Consider the following 24,052-nt stretch of genomic DNA (forward strand, 5'->3'; position numbering starts at 1 on the left):
TTTTTTAAGAAATGCCCCAAAAGCCATGGACAACAAGATGTTTCAAGTCACGTAAGTTTGACTAGTTCTGCATTTATTTTTCTGAATTACTCCAAACAAAACAGTGTAAAATACTTAGTATAAGACACACATTCTAATAGTATAGGAAAACCCACTGCACGTACAGAGTTCAGGAAGGTTACCAGCTCTTGTAGATGATTTTCCACCCTTTCCAAAAAGCCCCCTTTCTCTAACTATCCCTGTACTACCCTGAGTTTAAGAGATCCAAGAGCTTACCTCAGACCGTGAGGTCTCATTCCCATGGTGTTCATATCTCCTGGAAACTGGGGCCTGTTGAACTGCCCATCCCCAGGGAACGGCCCACGCTGCTCCTTCGGGTACATGGAGAACCTTGGCCCACCTGGAGGGACCACAGAGGATCTAATATTCCCAGGATAGGGAGGAGGAGGGCGGTTAAAGATTTGATTTAAGTTGTCTTGCTGCCAGTGCTGAAGAGGGGCTGCATGGGGAGGAGCTGCTGCGTCCTGCAAGGCCTTTTCCTGGCGAACTGCATTCTTCTTCTGCTGCTGCTGCTGTAGAATAATCTCACGGAGCTTCTGGCGCTGTTTACAAGAAAATAAATCATTATACTTGACACTGCAACTGACATCTTTTGAAATGTTACACTCTGCTAGGTTGAGCCTTTTGGAGGAAATAAATTCTTCATTTGTTACAGGAAAATATTATAAACAACCACAATCACCTCAGAAATTAAAAGGAGGGTCAAAATGGTGCAGGGTGCTGGTAACCCAACTTAACATCCAGAGCTCTTGGTAAAGTGTATGGTGTGATCCCATTCTACCATTTAACATGGAAGCAACTCTCTTTCAATTTTTCTATTCCAGTACTGCAGGCCCTTTCACCACAGGAAAAGTGCATTCTGAGAGACAAAGGTGACTAGAGGTCCACTTAAGAAAATTCAGCAAAAGGTTTTTGCACCATAGCTGCAGAATTCACTCTTAACTCTCTGTGATAACCACTATGATAAACCACTGGTTTTCATTAAATTCACTTCCCATCCCTCCTTCCAAACAAAAGATTGAGCAGCTTGTCCCAAGCTGAATGTAATTCTATCTCTGAGCTCTTTGCCAGACATTCATGGACAGAGACATGGAGTCAATGTTCCTCAAGAAGAGCAGCGACCAAGGGAAGGATTGACCTCAACTCTCTGGCCAACTGCAAAGTCAGACATGTGGTCTGAGATCTTTGCCTGTACTCCCTTCTCCAGCCAGTGGACAAGTCACTGATAATCAGTTCCACACCTCATTTGTTACAGAATAGAACAAACTGACCTTTTAAAATGTTGGTGTTTTTTTCCTCAGATTGTAGCTAAAAGCACTATTACAGACCAACCATCTATGTATTCACTGGCTTCAAATATAGCCTTTGCTTCTTTTTTTGGATCTTGTCTAAACTCCTTGAAAATTATTGATGCTTCTGTATATTGTGGTTCTACCCAGAAGGACCAAACATATTAAGGAAACTAAGAGAATTTTTATCTTACACATAGTTACATTTAATGGCAAGAAACTTCAAGTATTAACAAAATTGGGGAAGTATTAAGTATTAACAAAAAACTGGGGAAATTCTTCTACTTCCAGAATTTTAGTATCATCAGAATTCTCACCTGTCTTAACTTCTCAGTATCTGCTTGAGACATATTCATGGTGTTCTGTGTATCTGTTACTCCCGTAGTGGGTGCTGGGCCAGGAACTTGTGAAACTTTGGGAAATTGTTGTCCTTGAGAAGTCATGGGAGCATTTCCAGATGCACTGAAGGTCCCCTCAGATCCAGGCCGTGGCTGTTCAGCAGCATCATGGGCCAGCTGACCAGTTCCAAAAGATTCTGGCTGAGGTCTTGGAGTCATTGGTGGTTGATCATATGGATCATGTGCTGGAGTAGCTGCACCATGGCTAAAGGAATCTGTTATTGCAGGTCCTGCAGACCTGGGAGTTTGAGAACATGGGTCTGATGGCCTGACAAAAGTGCCCTGCAACCTGCTCTGTGGTGTCTGCAGGAAAGGATCTCTACTTGTTACCAGTCCTGGCCTTGTCATGGCAGGTCTGCTAAAACCCTCAGGAATGCCTGGCCTTGGGGTTGCTGGCTGCTGAGAGTAAGGATCATTGAGAACTGGCCGTGGTGTTCCAGGAGGTTGGGCATAGGGATCAGAGTGTCTCTGGTTTGCTGGGGACTGAGCAAACAAATCTGCTGGTTGAGCAGGCCTTGGTGTTGGTGGCTGCTGCAGGTATGGATCCACCGTGGTGGGACGAGGAGTTCCTGGGGGTTGGGCATAAGGATCAGCAACTGGCCGAGGAGTACCTGGAGGCTGGGAGTAAGGGTCCTGAGAAGCTGGCCTTGAAATGGGCCCAGACTGAGGGAAAGAATCACCCTGCTGCCGCACTATCCGCGGCGGATGGGCAAAAGGCTCCTTTATTGCAGGGTGGGGAGTCAGGGGAGGCTGGCTGTAGGGATCATTGGCCTGGTTATGGGAAAAGTTATCCACGGGCCTGGGCGTCAGAGGGGGCCTTTCATAGGGATCGACAGCAACGCGCCGGGGCGTGGCTGGCATGGAGGAGTAAGGATCCTGCGGGGACTGAGGAGGGCGCAGAGGAGTTTTGAAAGGTCCAGGGCTCCCATCCACAGGAGCAGGAGTTGGAGTCAATGGAGGCCGTGCATAGGCATCAGCAGAGGTTACTCTCTGTCTCTGAAACGTGTCAGTCCTAGGAGCCGGCTTAGTAAACGGATCGCTGCTTCCAGCAGCTAACGGAACCTTCCCTGACTGCTCCATAACTATGGGTGACCGTGGGACTCCCAGCGGTTTGGAGAACTGCTCTGATGGCAGGACAGGCCTGGGTGTGTCTGGTGGCTTTGCATAGGGATCACTGCTACCTGGAGATGAAGAACATGAGTCCCTGACTGGCGAGGGCCTGCTTCCCGACGGCTCCCGAGATATGGAAGACTGTGCTGCACAGGAATCTAACGGGGCAATGGTGTTCCTTCTGACAAAGTTCTGGTTGATGGGTGCTGGTCTGGGTGTTCCCACCATTTTAGCATAGGGATCCATCGGAGAAGGAGGCCTTGTGTTTGTGGAACCTGGAGAAAACATCTGTTGTGATGATGTCTGCGGAGTCTGAGACTGAGACAGTGAATCGTGCACTGGGATTCGGGTGGGAGTGGGAGGTGGGGCCTGTGGCTTTAGGAACACATCATCTGAGGACGCCGGTGTGGGCGTAGCAGGGAGCTGCTGCTTTGTGAACAGATCCTTATGGAATGTCTGCTGCGCAGGAGACATGCTTCCATTGCCAGTCTGCGGCGTTAAGGGGCTCTGGATCCCACTGCTGGGTGTGTCTGAGCCAGACTGGTTCAGGAGCTGCTGTGAACCAAACTGCTGCTGCTGCTGCTGTTGTTGCTGCTGTTGCTGCTGCTCATTTTTCACTTGTTCAAGCTTCTGTGTGGCTTCTATTTTGGCCTGCTGCTTACTTTTTTGCCGCATTTGCTGTTTTAAAATTATGAGGAAATATGTTACACTTCTAAGTTTAGGATATACAAAATCTTTCTAATGACTGAATCTATAATTAAAACTTCAGGACACATCCAATATCAGTTACAAATAATTGCAAATTTTAAATGCAAAGGGAGCAGAGAGTTCAGCTATTTGTGAAGTTCAATTACTTTGACATGCATCTTGCTTGTCTGGGAATAAGCATTTCCCAGGTTGCCTAAAGAGCATCACTGCTTTCCAACCTTATACTCTGGAGACAAAGGTTACTGACATGCAGCGCTGGGGTGTGCTTTGAGAGACATCCAGCCCCATGTGAGGCAGCAGTCTGCAGGACAAAGTTACTGCAATACAGGGTATGTAATAAAAACCTACTGCAGCATCCACCCATGCAGAGAAAGAACAACCTGTTTCTATAATACACAGGATTTAAGAGTCAAAATTTAAAGAAAAGTTTTTTTACAAACAAGCTTATGTCCTGATAACATCTATTTTCTTCCCAAGCAGAATGGCTGACTGTACGCTCTTTTACAAAGAAAAGATTCAAATAGATTTTACTACAACAGATTCCTACAATGCAAAAAAAAGCAGGGAGAAAATAACAAAACACCTTAAATGCTACACACCTGTCTGAATTTCCATTCCTGCTCATGTTCTGATTCCCTCTGTTTTAATGGATCTTTAAAGAGGTCGGAGTCGATGCGTGAGCTGGGATCAATGCTATCCTGTTGCTGCTGCCTTTTCATGGAGTCGTTTGACATCTGTACTTTATTGATGCGCAAAGCAGCTCTATTATCTCTGGCTTTTTGCTGGAAAAAGAGAAAAGATTCAGTTAGACTTATCTTCTTCTATTAAGTGTGCACACTGCATCTGTTATTCCTACAAAATCTATCACCAAATTATTTGTACAGCCTGTTTTAATCACACACATCCTCGTGGAAATGACATTATGGACTTTGGAAAGAATTCCAAACAGAAAAATTTCACACCTCTATGGAAATTCTGTGTTTAATATATATGGAAGGAACTAAGAGGTTACTAGCAATTAGTAAATTAGTAAACCTATTAGCAAAGCTTTTCTGTACAGGAGGGTGTCTGTTGCAGGCACTGTGCTGTGCCAAGAAATCGTTAATAGCACCAGTTTACCTTTCCAATCACATATTGGTGTGGTCTACAACGTGAAGGCTGAGCACAGCAGATGATGTTTGGATCAATAAAGGCCACTAATGTGGAGAACTTCAATGACAAGAAAAATACAGTCTAGTCCATTAAATGACCTCTAAAGATCTGAGTCTGTTAACAGTTAACAGTATAAACATAGGATATGGGCTTATGGATCAGGAAAAACTGTATGGAGACACAGCAATTCCTCTTCAATGAGGCATTTTACAGCCATAGTGACACTTCAAAGTATCTAATGGAAGTTTCAAAGAGCCTGTTTTACCACCAATCTAGGATGTGATTTCTTTTCTGAACCAAACCCTCACATCCTCTTTTTCACAAATTTATCTGCAGCTGTCAAGTAGGGGTTGCCTAGAGGAAAAGGCTTTAATACTTCCCCCCAAACAATGAAATAGTGACATGGATGAGAGCACCAATGTCACAGCAGCAGAAAAATCACTGTCATTTTTCCCTGTAAGTGATGGGATTGTGCATGCTAAGTAAAGTAAAAAGCCTACAGTGAAAATTTACTAGTACTCCTCAGAATTTCATTTCAGCCTTCACTCAACCCTTCAGAGTGTAAGTCCCTCAGGAGAGGAACCACAGCAGCTTCTTGTGTGCACAATGCCAGGAACACCGGCAGGAGCTGCATGGCAGAAGCAGAACTCTTCTGAGAGGAATTAACCACACCTTGCTGTGGAATTACTTGTGTGCAGGAGCATGCTCTCTCCTCCTGTACATAAGGGAAGTAATTTTTGTTGCTGACTTTTGGATACCCATCACAAGGATATGACTGCATTTTTTAAGAACAATGAAAAATAAAGCATCAGTAATAGAAATAATTGTGAAGTGGTAAATGCCACCCATTTAAGTGGGTATTATCTTATAAATACTACAAAGAAGGAATCACCTTCCTTCACCAACATTAACTACAGCATGGGCAAGGTGACATAGAGGTCCAAAGGTGCTGAAATTGCAACACTGAATAAAAAGCAGAATAATGATGATGCCTCAGTGATACAAAGAAAAAACGAGAGAATTATTCTTTCAAGTGGAAAGGGTTTCAGAAAGATCAAGAACTCCACTTCTCACAATGAGTTGGGGATATGATTTATCCTCTTAAGCTAGAGACCACAGCAATTTTGAATTTGGACAGCAGAAGATGATATAGTACTGCTAAACTCTAAGTCATCAACATGCAGAGGAATGAAGTTTGTTTACTGATGGGACTATATGAAAAAAGAACAGGTAGGGGAAGGGTATGAGACTGAAAACTGCAAAATCCACAGAAACCTGCAAAGTGAGAATGACCATCCAGTTATTGCTGTGAAGAAACAAAGATGAGAACCAGGAGAGAATGGAAGTTAAAGGAAAGTACATTTGCCAGCAATTGTTGGGAAAGTCCAAAAGAATCAATAATAGTTTGGATGCACACAGGCCTCAACAGAGGCTTCAACAAAGCTTAAGGGTCAGCCCTTCTGAATGGCAGAAGTTCTGCAGGGTGAAATCAATGACCATGTAACTCCAGATAGCTGCTACAAGTACCTGTGTGTCACTTAGCTCAGATGTGAAGAAGGTGAATGATTTTGGAGAGAAAAATGGAGTCCTTCATGTTCCCCACAAAATGGTACCAGAAAAATGAATAGCAGAAGATATTAGGAGAGTTCCCATACAAAGCAATACAAGAGAGTAAGCAGAGAAAGGGAACAGCAAAGCAAGAACACAAGGAGTAGAAAGAAGTAAATGAGGAAAGCAGAGATGTGAGCACTGACACCTCTGGAATTGTTAGTTCAACAGCTGAAAAACTTCAGCAGCTCTAACAGGTAAAAAAAGAATAGCCCAGTGAGAGGGGAGGATGAAAGGGAGAGGAATCTCATGATCAGTTGTTATTATCCTTCTGAAGAAACTGGTGAGATTCTGTGTAGAAAGAGACAGAGCAAAGATGACTTGAGGCATAAATCAAAGGCAGCTGAGAGGCAGTGAGAGTCACAAATGTTCTCATCTCAGCTGATGTCTTTAGATTGCACAATACTAATATAGTTTATTCCAAGACTGAAAAACAAAGAATACAGGTAGAAGTATTCAGACTTAGAAGTTAAATTAAAAAGGTTTTCTTGCAGTAAGGGTTTATCACTAAACCTGGAACTTGAGTTATTAAAAACAGAACAAAACAACACAACCTTATAAATGAAATGTATGTTTGCTGGAAGCATGCAAATGCAGGTGGGAATTGTTCTTACCACATAGGGAGCCCTCTCTTGAGAGCTTGCTTTCCTCCACAGTTTAGCAATTTGCTTCACTCTTGTAGCCCAGTCTGCAACCAAAAAATGTGTCAATACACAAGGCTATGGTAAGTCTATTTGAAACACTTTCAAATCAAGATGCACCAATTACTGCAAAATTCAACTTGATTCAGTAAATCACTCACCTGGGAATTCTTCCTTCAGGTTAGGGAAGTTGATATTTGTATAGAGAACAGGTGCTACAGTTGCCATTTCACCCAAAGCTTCTTCTTTCTCCCACTTCAGGGTGCTTCTCTGAGCATTGGACATGGTATCACCTTCCCCCTCTAGAGGTGGAGCAGTTGGTGCCCATGAGCTGTTGGGATCACTCACCATTGGATTGAATGCTGGATTCTTATCTCTGTCAGAGCAGAAAAGAGGGTTTGTTTTACAGATTGTATAAAAACAAAACAAACCAACCCTCAATTAGCAAGGTACTCATTCTGTTTGCTATTTCAGCAGTGAACACACTGCAAGAATACACAAGGTTTTATGGTGGCTTCAAGAACTAATAATATCACATTATTAGTAACCAACAACACCCTCCAGCTGTTTTTGTTAATTACTTTTTTTTTAATGCTAAATACACTAAATTTCTTTTATTCCCCACCTGGACTTACCTGGCATCAGTGTATTGCTGCTGAGTAATGGGAGAGAAGGTGCCCAGCCCTCCTCCAGCAGCCAGAGCTGTGTGAGGGAGATGAGGGTTGGGGCCAATCAGACCATTCATGAGGGGCACTCTTGGAAATGTATTCTCTCCTGGAAAGAAGCAGATTAAGTCACTCATTTAAGTTTTCAAGGGTGACTGCTTCTAAGGCAGAGGTGGAACCTTTCACTGAGAAAACAATGTCTCCTCTAAGAACAAACTGCTTTAAAATTTTACAGTGCTGACCTTACTTTTCTGGGAAATATTTTATATCAGTTTAAAATCCTTCCCTGTAAACTTAAAGGATCCTTTTCTACTCTATCACATCCCTGCACACATTGTTTTTCTTGTCTAAAATACAATTCTTTTCAAAAATGGATTCCCAAAACTTTTGCAGTAGCCCATGCCATGGTACTGCACTTTATACTGAGGTAATAAACTTAAAATCTCATGTTCTTCATGTTTGTTAGACCCAGTCACAAGCAGCAAGCCAGGGAGAAGGTAGTTTTCAGTCCTTGCAGGATGATCATTAGCCACCTGAATTAAACATCTCCTCTTCTGAGACTCCTGAGCATTGTACCAAAGTAAGCCTCATTATCTACTAACTCCCTAATTTGTAACCAATGAAACAGATAACTCTACTCAAACGAGCATTAACATTTTCTAATTAAATGTCCAGTCTAGCAGTAAGAAGGCAGAAAATGTTATTTATTTGATTACAGTATTACAAATGAGGCACAGGCAGATTCATTCCAGCAGATGGTATTTGCAGATGTTACTACACAGAATTAACTCTGGCCTTTGGATCCCATCACTTAAGTGAGATTACAACTGTTGTCCCAGAATTTCCTTAAAAGCACAAAAGTAGCTCAGGAATCAGATGTATCTGCAGAATGACACTGTATCATACTCCCATTTTAGGTGACTGTTTCTGATCTGAAGGTTATGTAAGCTATGCAGCAACTACAGTAGTAACACAAAATTTAGGAGAATGTTACTGTGCTGGTAAGCACAGTAACTAACTCTGAAGACTGGCAAACAAACAGGATGGAGTCAGGGCTCTGGTCTGCACTGTGGCTTTATGAGAGGAGAGCAATAATTTTATCTGAAATTGCTGAAACTAGATGCAAGTTGCACCACTACTGAAGCATTTATCTGTGGATCATTCCACTGGAGCAGAACCAAAGAGTAAATCCAAAACTTTGTTAGCATGGCAGTTCCCACAGGGAGGAGCTGAACAATCTTAAAGAGTTAAAATACTGGAGCTATCCCCAAGTACTCAAGTAACTGGGAAACAGGCAATGGTATCTACATTATCTTTTGCTTTAAATCAACTTATTATTTACCCAAAACACTCTCCTTTCTAAGAGGTTTTGAAGTATTTTTTTTTTTATGAAAACTGATCCAACTAGGAAACAAATCAGTTTTCTTCTTATGATTAATTCACTGGTCAAATCAATTTGCATAGTCCTTCTTGTAGCACCAGTATCAAAGTGGACACTCTTTACATGAGCTCATGGAAAACCCACTAGAGGTGATGTCTGAAGATTACATTCCCACATACTGCTTAAAAAAACAGCTCTACTGATAACATTAATAAAATCAATCTATCTCTTGCCTTCAATGCAAGAGCAAGATGCTGTATCTAACTCATGGTAATTTTAGTAGTAGTGAAGAAAAATAAAGTATAATTTCCAAGATAAATTTTAAATTTTTTTAGTCTCCTTTCTATTAGGTCTAGCTAATACATGAATACTGCATTCTTACAGATATTAAGACTCAGTACATCAGTGTACATAGGCTCTTGCCTTACTCTTGAGGAGGTACTCCAAAATAATTAAAGAGTGAAGTCAGAAGAGAACACATGCTTTATCAAAGACTCATTTCCAAACCAAGTGTCAGCTAAAGTAAAAGCACCAATATGTCAGAAAAATCTCAAATAACTGTCCTTTTCTATTAGCAACATTTACATGGATGTTAATCACATACTCCCTTCAGAACAGGTTTAGAATAGTATTTCACAAATTAACAATGGCAGATTCCACAATTTAGCACAGCGTAAGATCAGTCTTACTTCCACATCAGCATTTGAAATGTGCACAACTCTCCTGGCCAGGCTGCTGCCCACAGAAGCACCAGAGGAACATACCTTGGCTGTGCAAAGACATGAGCTGTGGTGGGGGTGGAGGCTGCGGCAGAGGAGCTGGCTGTGGGGCTGCTGGACTCAACACAGCTGTGAACAGATCTTCAACATCCTTCCCTCCCAGCTCTGCAAAAAACACTCTGCATGAGTTGCTGGCATTGCTTGTGAACTGTGTTCCATAAAAGACAAGGAGGATCAGAACACATACCTGGGATTTTGTACAGTTTGCCAAGAATAGCACCTGGACAAAGCAAAGGCAACACAGGGTAAGTAATCATCGGAGGAAGCAATGAAAGTAATTGTGCAACCAAGTCCAAATAGGTCTGTTACAATACAGAGAAGTGCCATTTGGGGGGAAGAAAAAAGAAAAGATGATTTCTATATCAGTTCTGTACAAGACCAAGATTAAGGACAAAAAAAAAAAAAATTACCATCTGTGACCATTTTGTCTAGCTCTGGACTGAGGATTTCATCTAACTGCTCTTCACTCAGTGACCGCGAGCCCTGGGTGACATTCGGCTGAGGCAGGGAAGAAGGATCATCAGAGATGGGGCCAATATCCAATCCAGCTGGAGGAAGAAAGAATATTAAATTAGACATGAATAGCAAATTTTATTAGTATTGAATAAAGAGCATAAACCCTGTTTCCTTCCCCTAGAATTCAGCTGTCAACTAAACCAGGACTTTCTGATATTTGAAAGGTAAGGCAAAACAAAACACTGATTAGAAATGGTAAAAAAACCTTCCCACTCTTTGCTTCCAGTTTATTGTATTATCTGAGGAATGTTAATTGACTATAATGCAACTGGAAGAACAGGAAGTAAGACTATTGAGTTTAAGTTCAACATGGCTTCAAATGTATTGGTTTCAGAACATAGTTCCACTTTAACTATTTTCCACATTTTGAAAAGAATCACACCAGTAGTAAACATGGTTCATCCTCATGTACCTTAAGGTTCACTTCAAATATTACACAAAATATTTACTGAAATGCTGTTTAGATGTAGCCAATATAAAACAAGTTAGAGAAGTTTCACTTTCAAAACAAATCCTAACTATTATGGGTTACATCAAAGTGATTTGTTGGTACAGAGAAAACAGAACTCACTACATAAATTTCCTAACATCCCTAACAAGTCAATAAATCTCTCAAATGAGAAAGATCTGGAAAAAAAGAATTGTGTCCTTTAGTATTTAAAATATATTTCTGTAATAATTACCAAATAACCCTGAATTTAAAATAATGAAACATACCATTTTCTACTTATTGTCAACCTTTTACATAAAGTGATGAACCATTATCCAGTGAAAACGACAGGATACTGACTGCTTTAATCATGCTTTCATATACTCACATTGAAAAAATGCTTTTCATTTACAAAATATACCATTATGATAAAAACTACACACTACTACAGGAAGTAATATTTACAGTGGCAGCAAGAAAATGCATGGGTTTGTATGATGAAACACAAAAAACTAAGGGAGGTTTTCAAAAGCTATAAGCAAAACTTGATGCAGGACTCTTAAAGGCAGAGTGCAGAGTTTAGAGGTTGTGGTAGACTCAAACACCACAGAGTGGAAAATGAAACATGAATTAGTGACACAGTAAAGGAGAAGCAATTTCTACACATGCAGTTCTTTCAGCTAAAATCACTAGGAAAAGAGGGCTACTGCTAACCATGGATCATCCATTGTTTAGATTCTTACCAAATGGGGAGGGTGAGTTCTCAACCTGGAAAGTGCATAAATCAAGACCTACAGGACCCAAACCAGATAAAATGGATGATTACAACACGAAAACAAAAAAAAAGTAAAGAAAAAGCTGCATGCTGAAAAAAGCTACGCAGGTATGAGAGACAACGGCAGCTACATTTTATCTTCTCTTAAGCAGCAAAGCAAAGAGCCAAGTAAAAACAAAATGCTGACAAGTTTGGGCATTTTTTTTGGTAGAATAAACCAAAATTGCTCTAAACCAAGGTATTCTTAAGATATGAAAATTGTATCTGAAATGACCTAGAACAGAACCTACAGATACAGTACAACAAATACATCTATAATAAAAAGGAAAAAATAGGAAACAATAGGGAGAGACCCTATGGACAGACATACCTGAATGATCTCCAGACTTTACCAAATCATCAGAAAGTATTCCAAGAATATCATCATCAGTATTTAAGACCTCAGAAAGATCAGCTAAAGGATCATCGGTGCTGCCTGTAGAAGATGCAAAGAACAAAATCAACATTTTTACATCTCTGGTGATGTTCTTGAGCTGCAGCCCCAAACAGTTGTACCAGGCTCTAAGGGTCTCCTATGCTGTCTTCAACTGCACGTGTCCCTGGGGTCAGACCGTGCTGACCAGCAGCCCCTCCCTGCCAGGACTCAGCCACCTGCATGTGCTTACATTGTTTAGTCTTTTCACAAGTGATAATGTGATCACATCATGTGAAACACAGACTGGATGATTCCAGGGGAAAAATATCCCAAAATCTACTGTGAACTTGCAACCTCTGAGACACAAAGGCCCATGAATGTGTAAGTCAACAAATAGGTTTTATATAGGACAGCTCACAGTCTACAAGGAGTATTTTTTTTTTCATAAGGTAATCAGTTACTTCTTTTATCACCACTCTCTTTCTTAATACAGAAGCAACTGGTTACTGCACCCTGACAGGGAAATGAAATCTAGAGTAAGAAGCAAGAGTCATATATACATAGAAATTGAAGATTATACTTTTAAGATCAGAAGAAAACCTGATGGAGTGGTAACAGCCAGAGATAGAAAAGTCATGTTTGTTTGTCATCTAAGAAAAATTGGCCTGGTCTAGCAATAAATTCTTTAATATTAAATAATGAATTCTGGATACTATTATCTTCTTGACCTCCAATTCACTAGAGAGGAATCACTCCAAATGGCCCATCTGGTTTTATTAACTAGTCGCTTTGGACTATTACAGATGTGCAGCATTTGCAAAAAATGTTTGACAAACAAATAAAAGTTGAGAAAAATATTTTTCAGTAAAACTGCAGACTGTCATGACTACATGAGCAATCACTGCCAGACCAATAAAACATGATGAGATGGCAAATATCAATTGAACAGAAAAAAGGGATTAATACAAATTATAAAATATATAATGTGGAAAACATATATATGTCCAGGTTGAAGGGGGACCAGAAAGCCAAAGAACACACACATTTCAGGCAAATACAGATGTATTTCCCATTGTTACAATCCATCTGCCCCAGGAAAAAATACAGCTTAATTCAGAGCCTGGTGCCAAGGATTTACTTCTATCATGAGGTTACTTTCCAAGCTGCTAAGTTTAACAGTGAATTACAAGTACCTTCTGCTGATTTTCAGAGACAACCCTTTTCCCTTCTTCCATTATCAAGTCAAAACAAAAATTGTTTTTCTTCACTTTGCTACTTTTATTCTTCTTTGCTACTTTTACCCTTTGTAACGCAGACAAGATGAAACCACCCTAATTAAATCAGGTTTTATATTTGCCACTCAACAAGGTGGATTAATAAGCCAGTGCAGACCAGTCCATTTAAATGTACAAACAAAATACAGCTCCTACTGATACCAGCAAACCTATCTACAAGTGCCTCAAAACTACAGCACTTTGCAGGCATAGTTATTGGTACCTGATAAAAAGTACTGTTAAATGTAAGTCTCTCAGCAGAACCTAGTTGTTGGTGTTTGGTGGATTCGTTTTTCGGGGGTTTTTTAGTTTGTTTGGGTTTTTTCAGATACTTGTTTTCCTTCTGGCAATTTGGTCTGATTATGCAAGTAACTGTAACCAGGCAGCACAAGGTGATGGAATGACTTCAGCTGGCTGATGGATTGATCTTAGTCCCTCTTTAACTTTCCTCAAGTTAGCTTGAAGGCAGCTAAGTAACAGGGAGAAAAAAGCCCATGAAGGAAGCATTGGGGCTGTACTGGCAGCCTTTATTCTTCTCTAGTATTTTATTTTATGGTGCTTTTCTCCACAGCCCTAACATTTCAACTTCTAATGTGAATATAAATATATTGTGCAAGTAGCTGGGAGGAGCTCAGGTGAAGAGATCTAACATTTAAAGATACAAAGTTTACCACCTGTAGTTACAAATTGGCCATGGATAAATTCAGGCTTCAAATTTGAGGGTCTCTAACCCTCAAACTGAAGAAAAATTAGGATTCCACAAGGAATGAAGGAAATTAGACTCCACATTGGCTTTCAGATGAGATCCTGCTTTCAAAATGCAGTTTGTTAAGTCTATAAAAAGACTTGAGTGTTGGTGACAGCAGAGGGCTAGAGTCTATAATCCATAAAACTCACACAAGACATCTAATCTAAAGCATGTTTTTACTTTTTTTTCTCCTATTTTTTCCTTGTTTTAATTCCATGTGTGTTAAATATTATCTTGGAAACAACAAAATCACTTGAGTCAGCTGCTTCAGATCACAATCAATAGCTGGTTGACATCTGCTGCCAAACAAATAGCTCAATACTGCTCATTAATTTGACTCTTTTCAGAATGGAGATGAAAGCCAAGACAAAGCAAAAAGGAAAATAATTTGCTTATAATGCTGGATCTTTAAGAGAGTACAGTTCCAATGCTATCTTGTGAGCCTGATCCCTCAAATGCAGCTATTTGTTTATTTATGAAGTTCTAAAATCATAAAAATGCCTCTCCCAAGGCTGCAGCCATCCCAAGACGTTTAATCACAGTAACATTTCTAGTCATAAAATGTCCCAGCAGCACCTGAATCAGTTGCAGAGACTCAGACAACTCCTCTCCTTTTGTCTAGGAACAATTTCTTTAGCATTCTCTGGAGACCTCACTTGAACAGATGACTTGTTCAGTACTTCCAGAAAAAATACACTGAATTTAAGCTATTTCAAACTAAAGGAAAGGTCACATTGCCAGGGCCTTCACAGCACACACCTCACCAAGCGGCTTCTTTTTCATCAGGGACACATAGGTCAGCAAACTAGAGAGGCAGACAGTCCTCAGAATGCAACAGATCTAAATCAACACCTTCAACTTCACCCATGAACCTGTGAGCAAACCTCTGCACTCTGTTCCAGCACTTGGGAGTGATTTAAGGGTTGGTGCCACGCAGAACAGAGTGCACAGAGTGCCACATGTCATAAAAAGATAGGAAAGGTGAGTTTTCTAACTGAAAATAAAACCAGCAACCTCTCTGTCAGACAAAAAGCAGAGCTGGGAGCCTAAAGCTCACTTCAGTCACAGCTTCTAGAAATTAACAGTAAACAAAGGACTCCCAAACCCCTCTTCTGTCCAGCCAATCCCCATCACCACTGCAACACTGGCTAGCAAAAGTTCAGCTACCCTTAACCAAGGTGTGAGAACAAATAAATCCCAGAACACGCCCCTGAAATGCTCTGTCAGCTCAGGAGCAGCCTGAACACATTTGCTGCCCTCCCCAGCAGTCCTGGGTACCTGCTGGAAAGCAGAGCAGGGTCACTTCTTTAGATTCCTAAGAGCTCTCTGGAAGATGTACAAACATATCCAACCCTTAATCCTAGGATTCTGCAAGTGGAGTTTCCAAGAGAAGAACATTTTCCTTGTGGAAAAGACCTGTGCAATTAAGGAAGGACTCTCAGAGGAGTCAGTAATCCTTGTGGGAAGTGGCAGTGTAGGAAAACACCACAGCTGGTGACAACACAACCCTGCAGCCCCCCAGTGCAGGGAACAAACAGTTCATGTTGTTCCTGCTGCACAGCCAGGTCTGTATGGAAATGATGAAAACATCCCAGTGCCCTGGGACACTGTTCTCATCTGCAGCTCCAGCCAGAAGGGAGCCCAGCAATTAACCAGTGAACCCCTCACACAGGGAGATGCTATTGTGGAAATAACTGCGTCCCATAAAGTCACAGGCAAAGAATTCCCAACTGCACTGGAACTGATCAATACTGGCAAGGTGACTTCACCCACTCACTGGTGCCCCAACTACCAAACAGCTCCAGCTGGACACAATTCTAGCTGAAATCTGAACAGCTGCAAGAGAACTGAGAAAGGCAATTGACTGAGAACATTCCTATGGCCAGAAAACACTGTCCTCTGAGTGCCTCACCTGTCAAATGGGAAGGACAGTAGATGATCCACTAAAGCCATTGCTAGCAATTTATTTGTTAATAGCCACCTCTTTATTATATATTTCTGAACAAATAAAAGATGAAACTACAAAGTTTTACAACTCTGTTTTTTTATGAAGAGCTTTCAGACTTTGGAAAAATTGACCATTAAATTAACATAAACTTCATGAATTTCTAAACCCCTGTACTACCATAGCACATGAACACTTAAGTGAATTCAAACTTGCAGTTGGACAGGCCAGCAAAGACCTCTGAAGTTGAATTTCTCTGGCTTCAAAAGAAAGCCAGGGTGGAAAAAATTCATAGTGAGCGTATCTTCTTGTAGTTCTGGAACTAAAGAAATACAGACCATGCAACACTTCATTTCCAGCAGCTTCACCTTAAGGGAAGTTACTTTTTTCATTCTCTATTATTCACAACTTCAACTGTAGAATAATCAATGTTTAATTATAATACAGTTGTTTGCTTTTCATTTAGCAGATTTTCACTGAGTAACAACCACAAATAGGTGACCTTTCTTCAAATGACTCTCTGGACAGTGGGACCTGTGATAGTGTGGGCAAACAACTACTGGAAAAACTCTGGGGATCAGCTGAAACACAAGCCACAAATTAATTAATATACAAAATAAATAGTAGCAGTTTCTAAAAATAAAGACACCTCTAGTAACAGCATATACTTTCTACAAGGCAGAGAAAAAACAATTTGAAGTAGACAGTAAGGTTTTAATTGCTCTTTTGTGTGAGGCTGCTCTTTCAGCAGCACTTTACAACCCTCTGGCTATTTGCAAAACTCTCAGCAGAACCTTCAGTAAGGTTCTGCAATAGCAGAAGCAAAAGATTGCCTAGGGGCTACAAACTACCTGGAAAGGGCACTCATGTTCAGAAAGGACATGGTGAAACAAAAATTCTGAGGAGACTGGCAACCTAAAATAATCTAAAACAGTAAAGAAAAGAATAGTTGGATGATATTCATCCAACTAGCATTCACTAAACTACTAAAATATCATTTAAAGAGAGTATCTGTGTTTTATTCTATAATGAACTGTATGCTTTTTCCTACACAGAGTTAATTTTCATGGATTTTATACCCATGGATATTATAGTCAAGATGTTGCAGACTTGCTTTAAGTGCCAATTTTTGTGTCATCCACTGCTCTTTCTGAAACAGCTGGAGCCCTTGAGAAGAATATCACTAAATATCAGTGTTAGTTAACCTCACAAGGACAGTTCATATATAGAATGGTGAAAAATACAGCAGATAAACCGTGGGAGGAAAGGGGAAAAGTTTGGAAAAGCCACAGTCACCACAATAAAATCAAACTACTGAGTTATCACTAAGTTCAGGTTTGTGTACCTTGAGGTCCCAGTTTTGCCTGAGCTGGAGTGGAGGTGGAGCTAAGAAGGGGGTCAGATGAAGGATCCAGGAAATTGGTGGCCAAGTTTGTTTTACATGAAAGTGGAAGTGACTCTTCAGGTAAATTATCCAGGCTCATCTTGTTCTGTCTACTGGTATCCAGTAAGTCTTTTCCAAAAAAAGCTTCCTGCAAAGAAGACAAAATGATTTAACGTAGGAAGAACACTGTATTGACTGAAAAATTTGAGTAAATGACAAAGTTAAAATTAAAAGTCAAGAATTAGTAAGAATATAAAAGCACAGTCTCAGTCTCACAAACATTCCAGTATGGCAATATCTCTTCTATGAGGAGTGGCTACAGTGGCAACAACTTACCTGAGGAAGCTACATTACCACAGTTTTAGGATTAAATTAATGCTTTAAGATTATACAGAAAAACTTTAGTCTTCTTACACACATGCAGCACAGACAGTGTACCAATACAGTGTTACTATCTATCATAATTTATTTATTATTTAAAATATTGCTCCTTGCACAAAAAGGAGAGCTGAAGAAGGGGCACACTACTGGGCAACTCGATGTAGAAACTTGGTTCCATTTTGAGAATCACCACACACTGCATTTCACAAAATCATCCTCATGTCTAACTGCAGTAACAAAACATCTGAAGATGTTTAACTTCCATTATAAAAGTGGCTTTTAAAATATTATGTAACAGCTATCACTCACCTAAGCCTGAATACTCAGTAATTTGCCAACCTTTATTCATTATATAACATGTTGGGACATGTTCCCATGTTGTCCTTAGAATCCTGATTTAGGATACAGTTCTAAATATAGATTTTTCAGTAGCAATTATTGTAATACCAACAAAGAATCTAAGAAATATTCTAGGTTTTACAGGAGTAAAACATGCATTAAAAATATTTATCCTTATTAGTCCAAAGGAAATGTTGTTTAAGTATTTTCTTTCCAAGTCACATCCCTACTTATGAAATACTATTTTTTAAAGAGAAAATGTTCTGCCTCTCTGTTAATTCTTTGCTTTCAATCCCAATACAGTTCATGCCATGAAGTTTGGTGAACATCTACAAGACCATGAAAAGTTGCAACTTTTGAAAAGTTCCCTTTACCATGAAGAAGGTGGCTGAGAAGAAGAACAAGCCAAATAAGTGAGATACATATATATATATATATATATATATATATATATATGTATATGTATATGTATATATACATATATATAAACCAGCCAGTCTGTAACCTGATTAATGGAAGGAAAGTTGCTCAATCAACATTAATATCCTGGTTATTATCCACAACTGCTGCCTCTTACCTGCTAGGGACACCATGAAATCAATGGGAGGGAAGAGCAGACATTATTGTGGTAGGGAGATGCAGGGCACATTAATCTATAAAACTGTAGGAAACAAGTTTCCTTATCAAATTATTTCTATAATCCTCAAAAAGCAAAATGAGAAGTTGAGGAAGTGGCCTGATCAGGCTAAGACATCCTACAGGGCTGAATGTGCAAACACCTTGTGGCAGTTCAGAGAGCAGAAGAATGATTTTTCCAAACCATCTGATCTCTCAGAACAAGGAGAGATCCAAATACACTGAGAAGGATTCTCCAGACTCCTGGAGATTTAACGTAATATAGAATTTCCTGTACAAGCTCATGAACGATCTTTACAGAAAACCCATTTCATTTAAATAACCATTTTGGAATCAGAAAAGAAACACTATTGGTTTAAATAAACTATGAAAGAACACATGAAGAGTAGGCTTTTAAATGGATTTACAACACAAGGAGCAGACCACAAGCTTTACCTGCAAATAGGCAGGAAAGGTTTCTTCGAGTTTATTTTTCTTTTTCCTGTAACGCTTTTTGATTTTCTCTGTACTTTCAGAAGCTGGGGTAGACTCCTCAACTGGAGTGTCTGGCAGCTGCTCTGTCCAACCTACAAAGGAACATTAGGGTACAAGTAAATAAAACACTCAGTAATTCGCTCTAAAGGGACAGTGGCAGCACATCTGGCTACCTCTGGGTGTGTGGGTTACTGCACATCACTCCAGATGCATTCCAAAGGGGGCTTTCACCCAGCTGTGAGCTGCCCTGACCACCCAGGCTCTGGCAGCAGAAATGCCAGATGTGACACCAGCCACATCACTGTTGTAGCTCCCAGGTACACACAGACCTTTAACTTCTGCATCCCCAGGCAACCTAAGAATTTGCCAATTTGACAGAAATTATAGGTGCCGTTCAAGCAGGTATTTGAAAAGACAATTCCACTGAAGAAGTACCTCCAGTGTCATCAATACTGAGTTACACATTAACCACCTTTCATTTCATACACTATTTTTTCTCAAATTACAAGTAAAAAAACCTTTTTTTTTTTAATCTGAGAAAGAACTATCATATAAATAATGAACAGCCTAGAAAAAGAAATCTATAAAGAAGCCCTTCAAGAAAAATTACACATTTATTCAGCTGTCATATCTCAAAGTGGCACTGCTTTTTCTAATAAACACAAAAGCACACAGTGCTCATCAATCATTCAGTATTTTATTACAACAGAGCAAGAAAAACACTGCAGGTAATGCAGAACTTCTCAAGTTCTGATACTTCTGTCTTGCCAAAGCAAATTACATGAAGTTAAGGACTCTGGCAAGTTATTTAAGAAACTGTATTATCATGGTAATAAAATCAGCTCTGCTTTGTACTGCAGTCATCTCCTGTAGGATATCCAGAGGACCATGAGTGGAATGAGGTTCACCAACACTGACCTATGCACTGTCTGAGAAGGAGGTTTTACAGAGAAAAGGAGGGGATGTGACAAGGGTGCAAAAAATCCTGGTAAAGCTGATGAGTACTAGCCACTGAGAAGCAGGCTCTTGGCAAGCTATGATTTGTATTTTTCTCAACTAGCAATTGTGCCTGAGCAGACAAAAAGAATCTCCAACTTCCAACTGAAGAATACTTGTTTAAGAATACTCCTTTTTAACAATATGCATTGTAATGTTACCCAGAATGGGGAATTCGCTTATTAGCCAATTAAAAAAAAAAAAAATTACTTAAAGGAGCAAACCCCTACACAAATGAAAACATCTAACACAAGATTTTCAGCACAAGCTGAAATAAGGCAGTATGCTGCACTGAAATACTATTTACAAAGCAGAAACACAGCTGTAACACTAATATTGAAGAGAAAGCAAACACTATACCAAGACTGGGAACTTAATCAGGGTATCTGGCTGCACTGATAAAATAAATGTTTATTGGCTTTATGAAGTAGTTCTACAAATGCAAGCCCAGACAACACTTGAATGTTAGATTTTAATAATACTGACTCTATGCTGTAGCAAAGATCCAGTCTCCACCATGTTGTACAAATCTACAGCAAGAGACTGATCTGGCTCTACAAAAGGTAAAAAAGCCAGTATCTAAACTGAAAGGAAACAGTGACAGGAGAAATCTCAGGCCAGGGTCTTTAACTGGGGTGGTATCAGCCATCCTTCAGAAGCAGCTGACTCCTTCTACTGACTTTCCAGGGAACAGGCTCTGAACTAAACATATTCCACATCTCCCCTGAATGATACCTCAACATCCTCCAGGTAAGTGTGAACATCTCCAGATGGATGGAATAATTTAGTCTAATCACACACAGCAAGAAAGAGAAAAAGGCCAATGAATAAAATCTGACTTCTTGTTAGGTGCCCAATCTACTGAGAACTGCAGTGTCAGAGGTACAAAAACGGCTCTGCCATGGGAAAAGGCACCCAACAAAGTCAAGGATTCTTCAGTCCTGGAAAAGGCAACACTGATGGGGAAATATGATACACATCTAGAAAATATTTCTAGAATGAGTGATTCTTTTAAAATAATCGTTCATAACATTAAACATGAGGACAGCTTATGAAACTCTCAGATATCCGATATCCGGCTTAAAATAAAAAGGAATTATTTTTTCATGCAACAGTAACATATCACTAAACTCTCTAATAAAGGATTTTCCAGAGCATGAACAGATTTATAAAAATTGATTAGACACACTCATGGAATATGAAACACTGAAGAGTATCAAAACTGATGGTCCACAAGACACCCCTGGACCAGGGCTATATCTGGAGAAAGGTGTATCAGAAAGAGGATTCCTTTAAATATAACATCATCATCATTATCAATTATTGTTGTTATTATTATCCTCACTCCAAGAGGATTCCTTTAAATATAACATCATCATCATCATCATTATCATTATTAATTATTGCTGTTATTATTATCCTCACTCTTGCAATTCATTGTTTCAGTTTCTTTGTACATCATGGGCTCTGTTGAAATGATAGCTATGCAGGAATGGGTATTTTCAGTTGAATTAATGAAGCCATCATGACAAAAATACATGTTTGATGAGCTGTATTGCTTTTACTGCATTAAGCATGAACAAACATTTAACACCAAATTCCTGCACTTACCTTCATCTCTGCCAGGCAACTGTTCAGAAACAGATCCAGAAGAATCTTTCCTGGAGAGAGATCTTTTTGTCTTCCCCTGCCCTGTACGACTTCTCTGACGTACCATAAATCCACCAATACCTGAACAAGGAAGTAAAAAATTCAATGTATTGAATAAGAATTGTGTTTCACAGTACAAATGAGAGCCAAGATTACTCTGCAGGTCAGGGAGACTGCTGCATCTAGATGTTTAAGAATGAATCTGAGATATTTGATGAGTTTTCATCTTGATTTTTATGAGATGTTTCTGAACTTTTGTGTCTCAGTGGGTACACATGTAATGAAAAATGATCAGAATTTCAGGTTTGTAGAACATCCACAAGAAGTTCGAATCACCAAACCTGGCAACTTCCAGGTGCTGGTTTTCCCCTCTCTTGGGGCAAACTGATGAGTTGCTGGAATTAGCTGTCAATCTATCAAATGAAACCTATTAAAGAACCTCAAAGGATCACAAAAAATCCTCTGTAAATAGCTCTAGAGAGCCCACCACTCCAAATGATGCTACCAGAGAAGGACATATCCCAAATAAAAAGATAATTAATCAACATCATAGTGGCCTGGAACTCCTGAATCCTTCACTAGAGACTGACTGCAGAGTTCCTGATCTTTGCAGTTAGTGTGTATGTATCAGATACAGATCTGTTTCATTTTCCTGGGGAACTGTTGGCTGCAGAAAACTAATGGATAACTAATGGATGTATTCTACATGGATACAGCTCAACTGTTTGTGCACCAGACATACAGTTAATTAATCCAGTCAGGATAATTAAGAATCAACTGCACAAAGAAATTAAAATAAATGAATTCATAAAGTAACTGAATTCATTAAAATTCACCTGTCAGAAGTAATCTGCAAATACCTGGTAAATTACTCTTCTAAAATATTTCAGAAAACACCTAAAATAACTACAAAAAGTTGTCTGAAGTTCAGATATTTCCATATATATATACACATAAAAACTTGCCTTCAACAATTACAGAAACACAGCACAATTTCCTATCCAATAAGAATCAATAAGACACAGATCTGAACTATTACAAGTAACTGACAAGTACACTAAGAACAAGGGCACTGCTGACCAGCAACCTTTGGAAATGTGTTTTGGCAAAGAAGAAAAAAGGCAACTTTAAACAGAATAGGGAAAAAATCTACAGCCATCAATAAGCAGTGGAATATTTCAGAATTTTGTAGTGTTTTCTGATTTTTTTTTGGTGATGATACAGAAAAAAGTGAACAATGGACACACAATGATCTAAGTTACTTTATCCTACCAGGTCTGTATGGTTTTCGCTTCCTTTTTTTAATCCCATCAGCTCCTTCAGCCACTTTGGTATCATCATCCACAGCTTCCCGTTCTGGGCTGGAATCTGATTTTCCATCACAATCCATAAGGTCACCTTCTGCAGAAAAGAGGCAATGGTAACTTTAACTGGAAAAGCCAAAGAAACTTATTTTTTCCAAAATTTCCACATGATTGTTTTATGAGAAACTGGCTAAGAATGACACGTTTTTTGAAAGGGTGACAGACAATCATAATCCCTGGCCATTTTTGGGAAACCCATCCTATCTATACACACATTTCCTATGAGATGATGCATAGACAAAACCAGCAAATGAATGCTGTAATTAGCATATGTAATTCAGAGAAAGTTTTTGGTACCTCCTTTGGAAGCTTGTGCTAAGTGTCTGAGCAATCTCTACCTATTCCATCAAGGAATATGGACCCAATTTACCAAGATATACTCCCTTTTCTTCACTGTCCTCCTCAGTTTTCTTTGACAGGGCTATTTTTTTTAATTGAGAAGACACTCAACAACTGCAGCCTGCACTTGGAAAGCAAAGTGTAATGACTTCTAGTGTAGTGGGCTCATGACTTGAAGCTGTGTGACTGACTGAAAGCAGACTGACCTATGAAGAGGAATTTGACTTATGTAATACAAAATTCAGCCCAAGGAATTACTCAGCCTTGAAGATGAAGACTACAACTCAAAGTTTATATTCTGTGGGAAAGCAGGGTAGAAACAGATGTAAAGTACATTGACATGAAAAAGCCTTTGGTGTTGAAGAGAGAGGGAACAAATTCTTCTTGGTATCCCCAAAAAGACCTTGCATCTTCATTTTATCATAAACCTTCTGAAATGTTAAATATGCTCTCACCCCTGAAAACATACTGGAATTCTCATGTTCTGCTTTGGATATAGGTATATAATTCTAGATGAGTAAAACCCCATGCAGTTGTAAGAGGGAGAAATATTGTTAAAACAGAGCTGGACTCTTTCACACCACTTCTGCTGCAG

At 39.6% G+C, this 24,052-nt stretch overlaps 1 protein-coding gene across 15 annotated transcripts in view; it reads right to left on the minus strand.

Moving 5' to 3' along the window:
* The window catches only part of KMT2C (lysine methyltransferase 2C), a 187,442-nt gene that overhangs the window by 30,609 nt on the left and 132,781 nt on the right, over window positions 1–24,052 (minus strand). For 12 of the 15 annotated variants that reach the window (XM_041486406.1, XM_041486454.1, XM_041486464.1 and 9 more), the window contains 15 exons: window positions 23,027–23,155; window positions 21,716–21,835; window positions 19,070–19,200; window positions 17,240–17,426; window positions 11,883–11,987; window positions 11,481–11,528; window positions 10,202–10,339; window positions 9,979–10,011; window positions 9,777–9,896; window positions 7,602–7,740; window positions 7,128–7,342; window positions 6,940–7,013; window positions 4,165–4,347; window positions 1,667–3,535; window positions 277–602 (listed from right to left, as the gene is read on the minus strand). In XM_041486406.1, the coding sequence (XP_041342340.1) occupies window positions 277–602; window positions 1,667–3,535; window positions 4,165–4,347; window positions 6,940–7,013; window positions 7,128–7,342; window positions 7,602–7,740; window positions 9,777–9,896; window positions 9,979–10,011; window positions 10,202–10,339; window positions 11,481–11,528; window positions 11,883–11,987; window positions 17,240–17,426; window positions 19,070–19,200; window positions 21,716–21,835; window positions 23,027–23,155 (3,817 nt within the window). The remainder of the gene's footprint in view (window positions 1–276; window positions 603–1,666; window positions 3,536–4,164; window positions 4,348–6,939; window positions 7,014–7,127; window positions 7,343–7,601; window positions 7,741–9,776; window positions 9,897–9,978; window positions 10,012–10,201; window positions 10,340–11,480; window positions 11,529–11,882; window positions 11,988–17,239; window positions 17,427–19,069; window positions 19,201–21,715; window positions 21,836–23,026; window positions 23,156–24,052) is intronic. The other 3 variants (XM_041486516.1, XM_041486413.1, XM_041486437.1) reach the window with 2 other exon arrangements.

Source organism: Pyrgilauda ruficollis, unplaced genomic scaffold (assembly GCF_017590135.1).
Source record: "Pyrgilauda ruficollis isolate IOZ18807 unplaced genomic scaffold, ASM1759013v1 scaffold12, whole genome shotgun sequence".
NCBI lineage: Eukaryota > Metazoa > Chordata > Aves > Passeriformes > Passeridae > Pyrgilauda > Pyrgilauda ruficollis.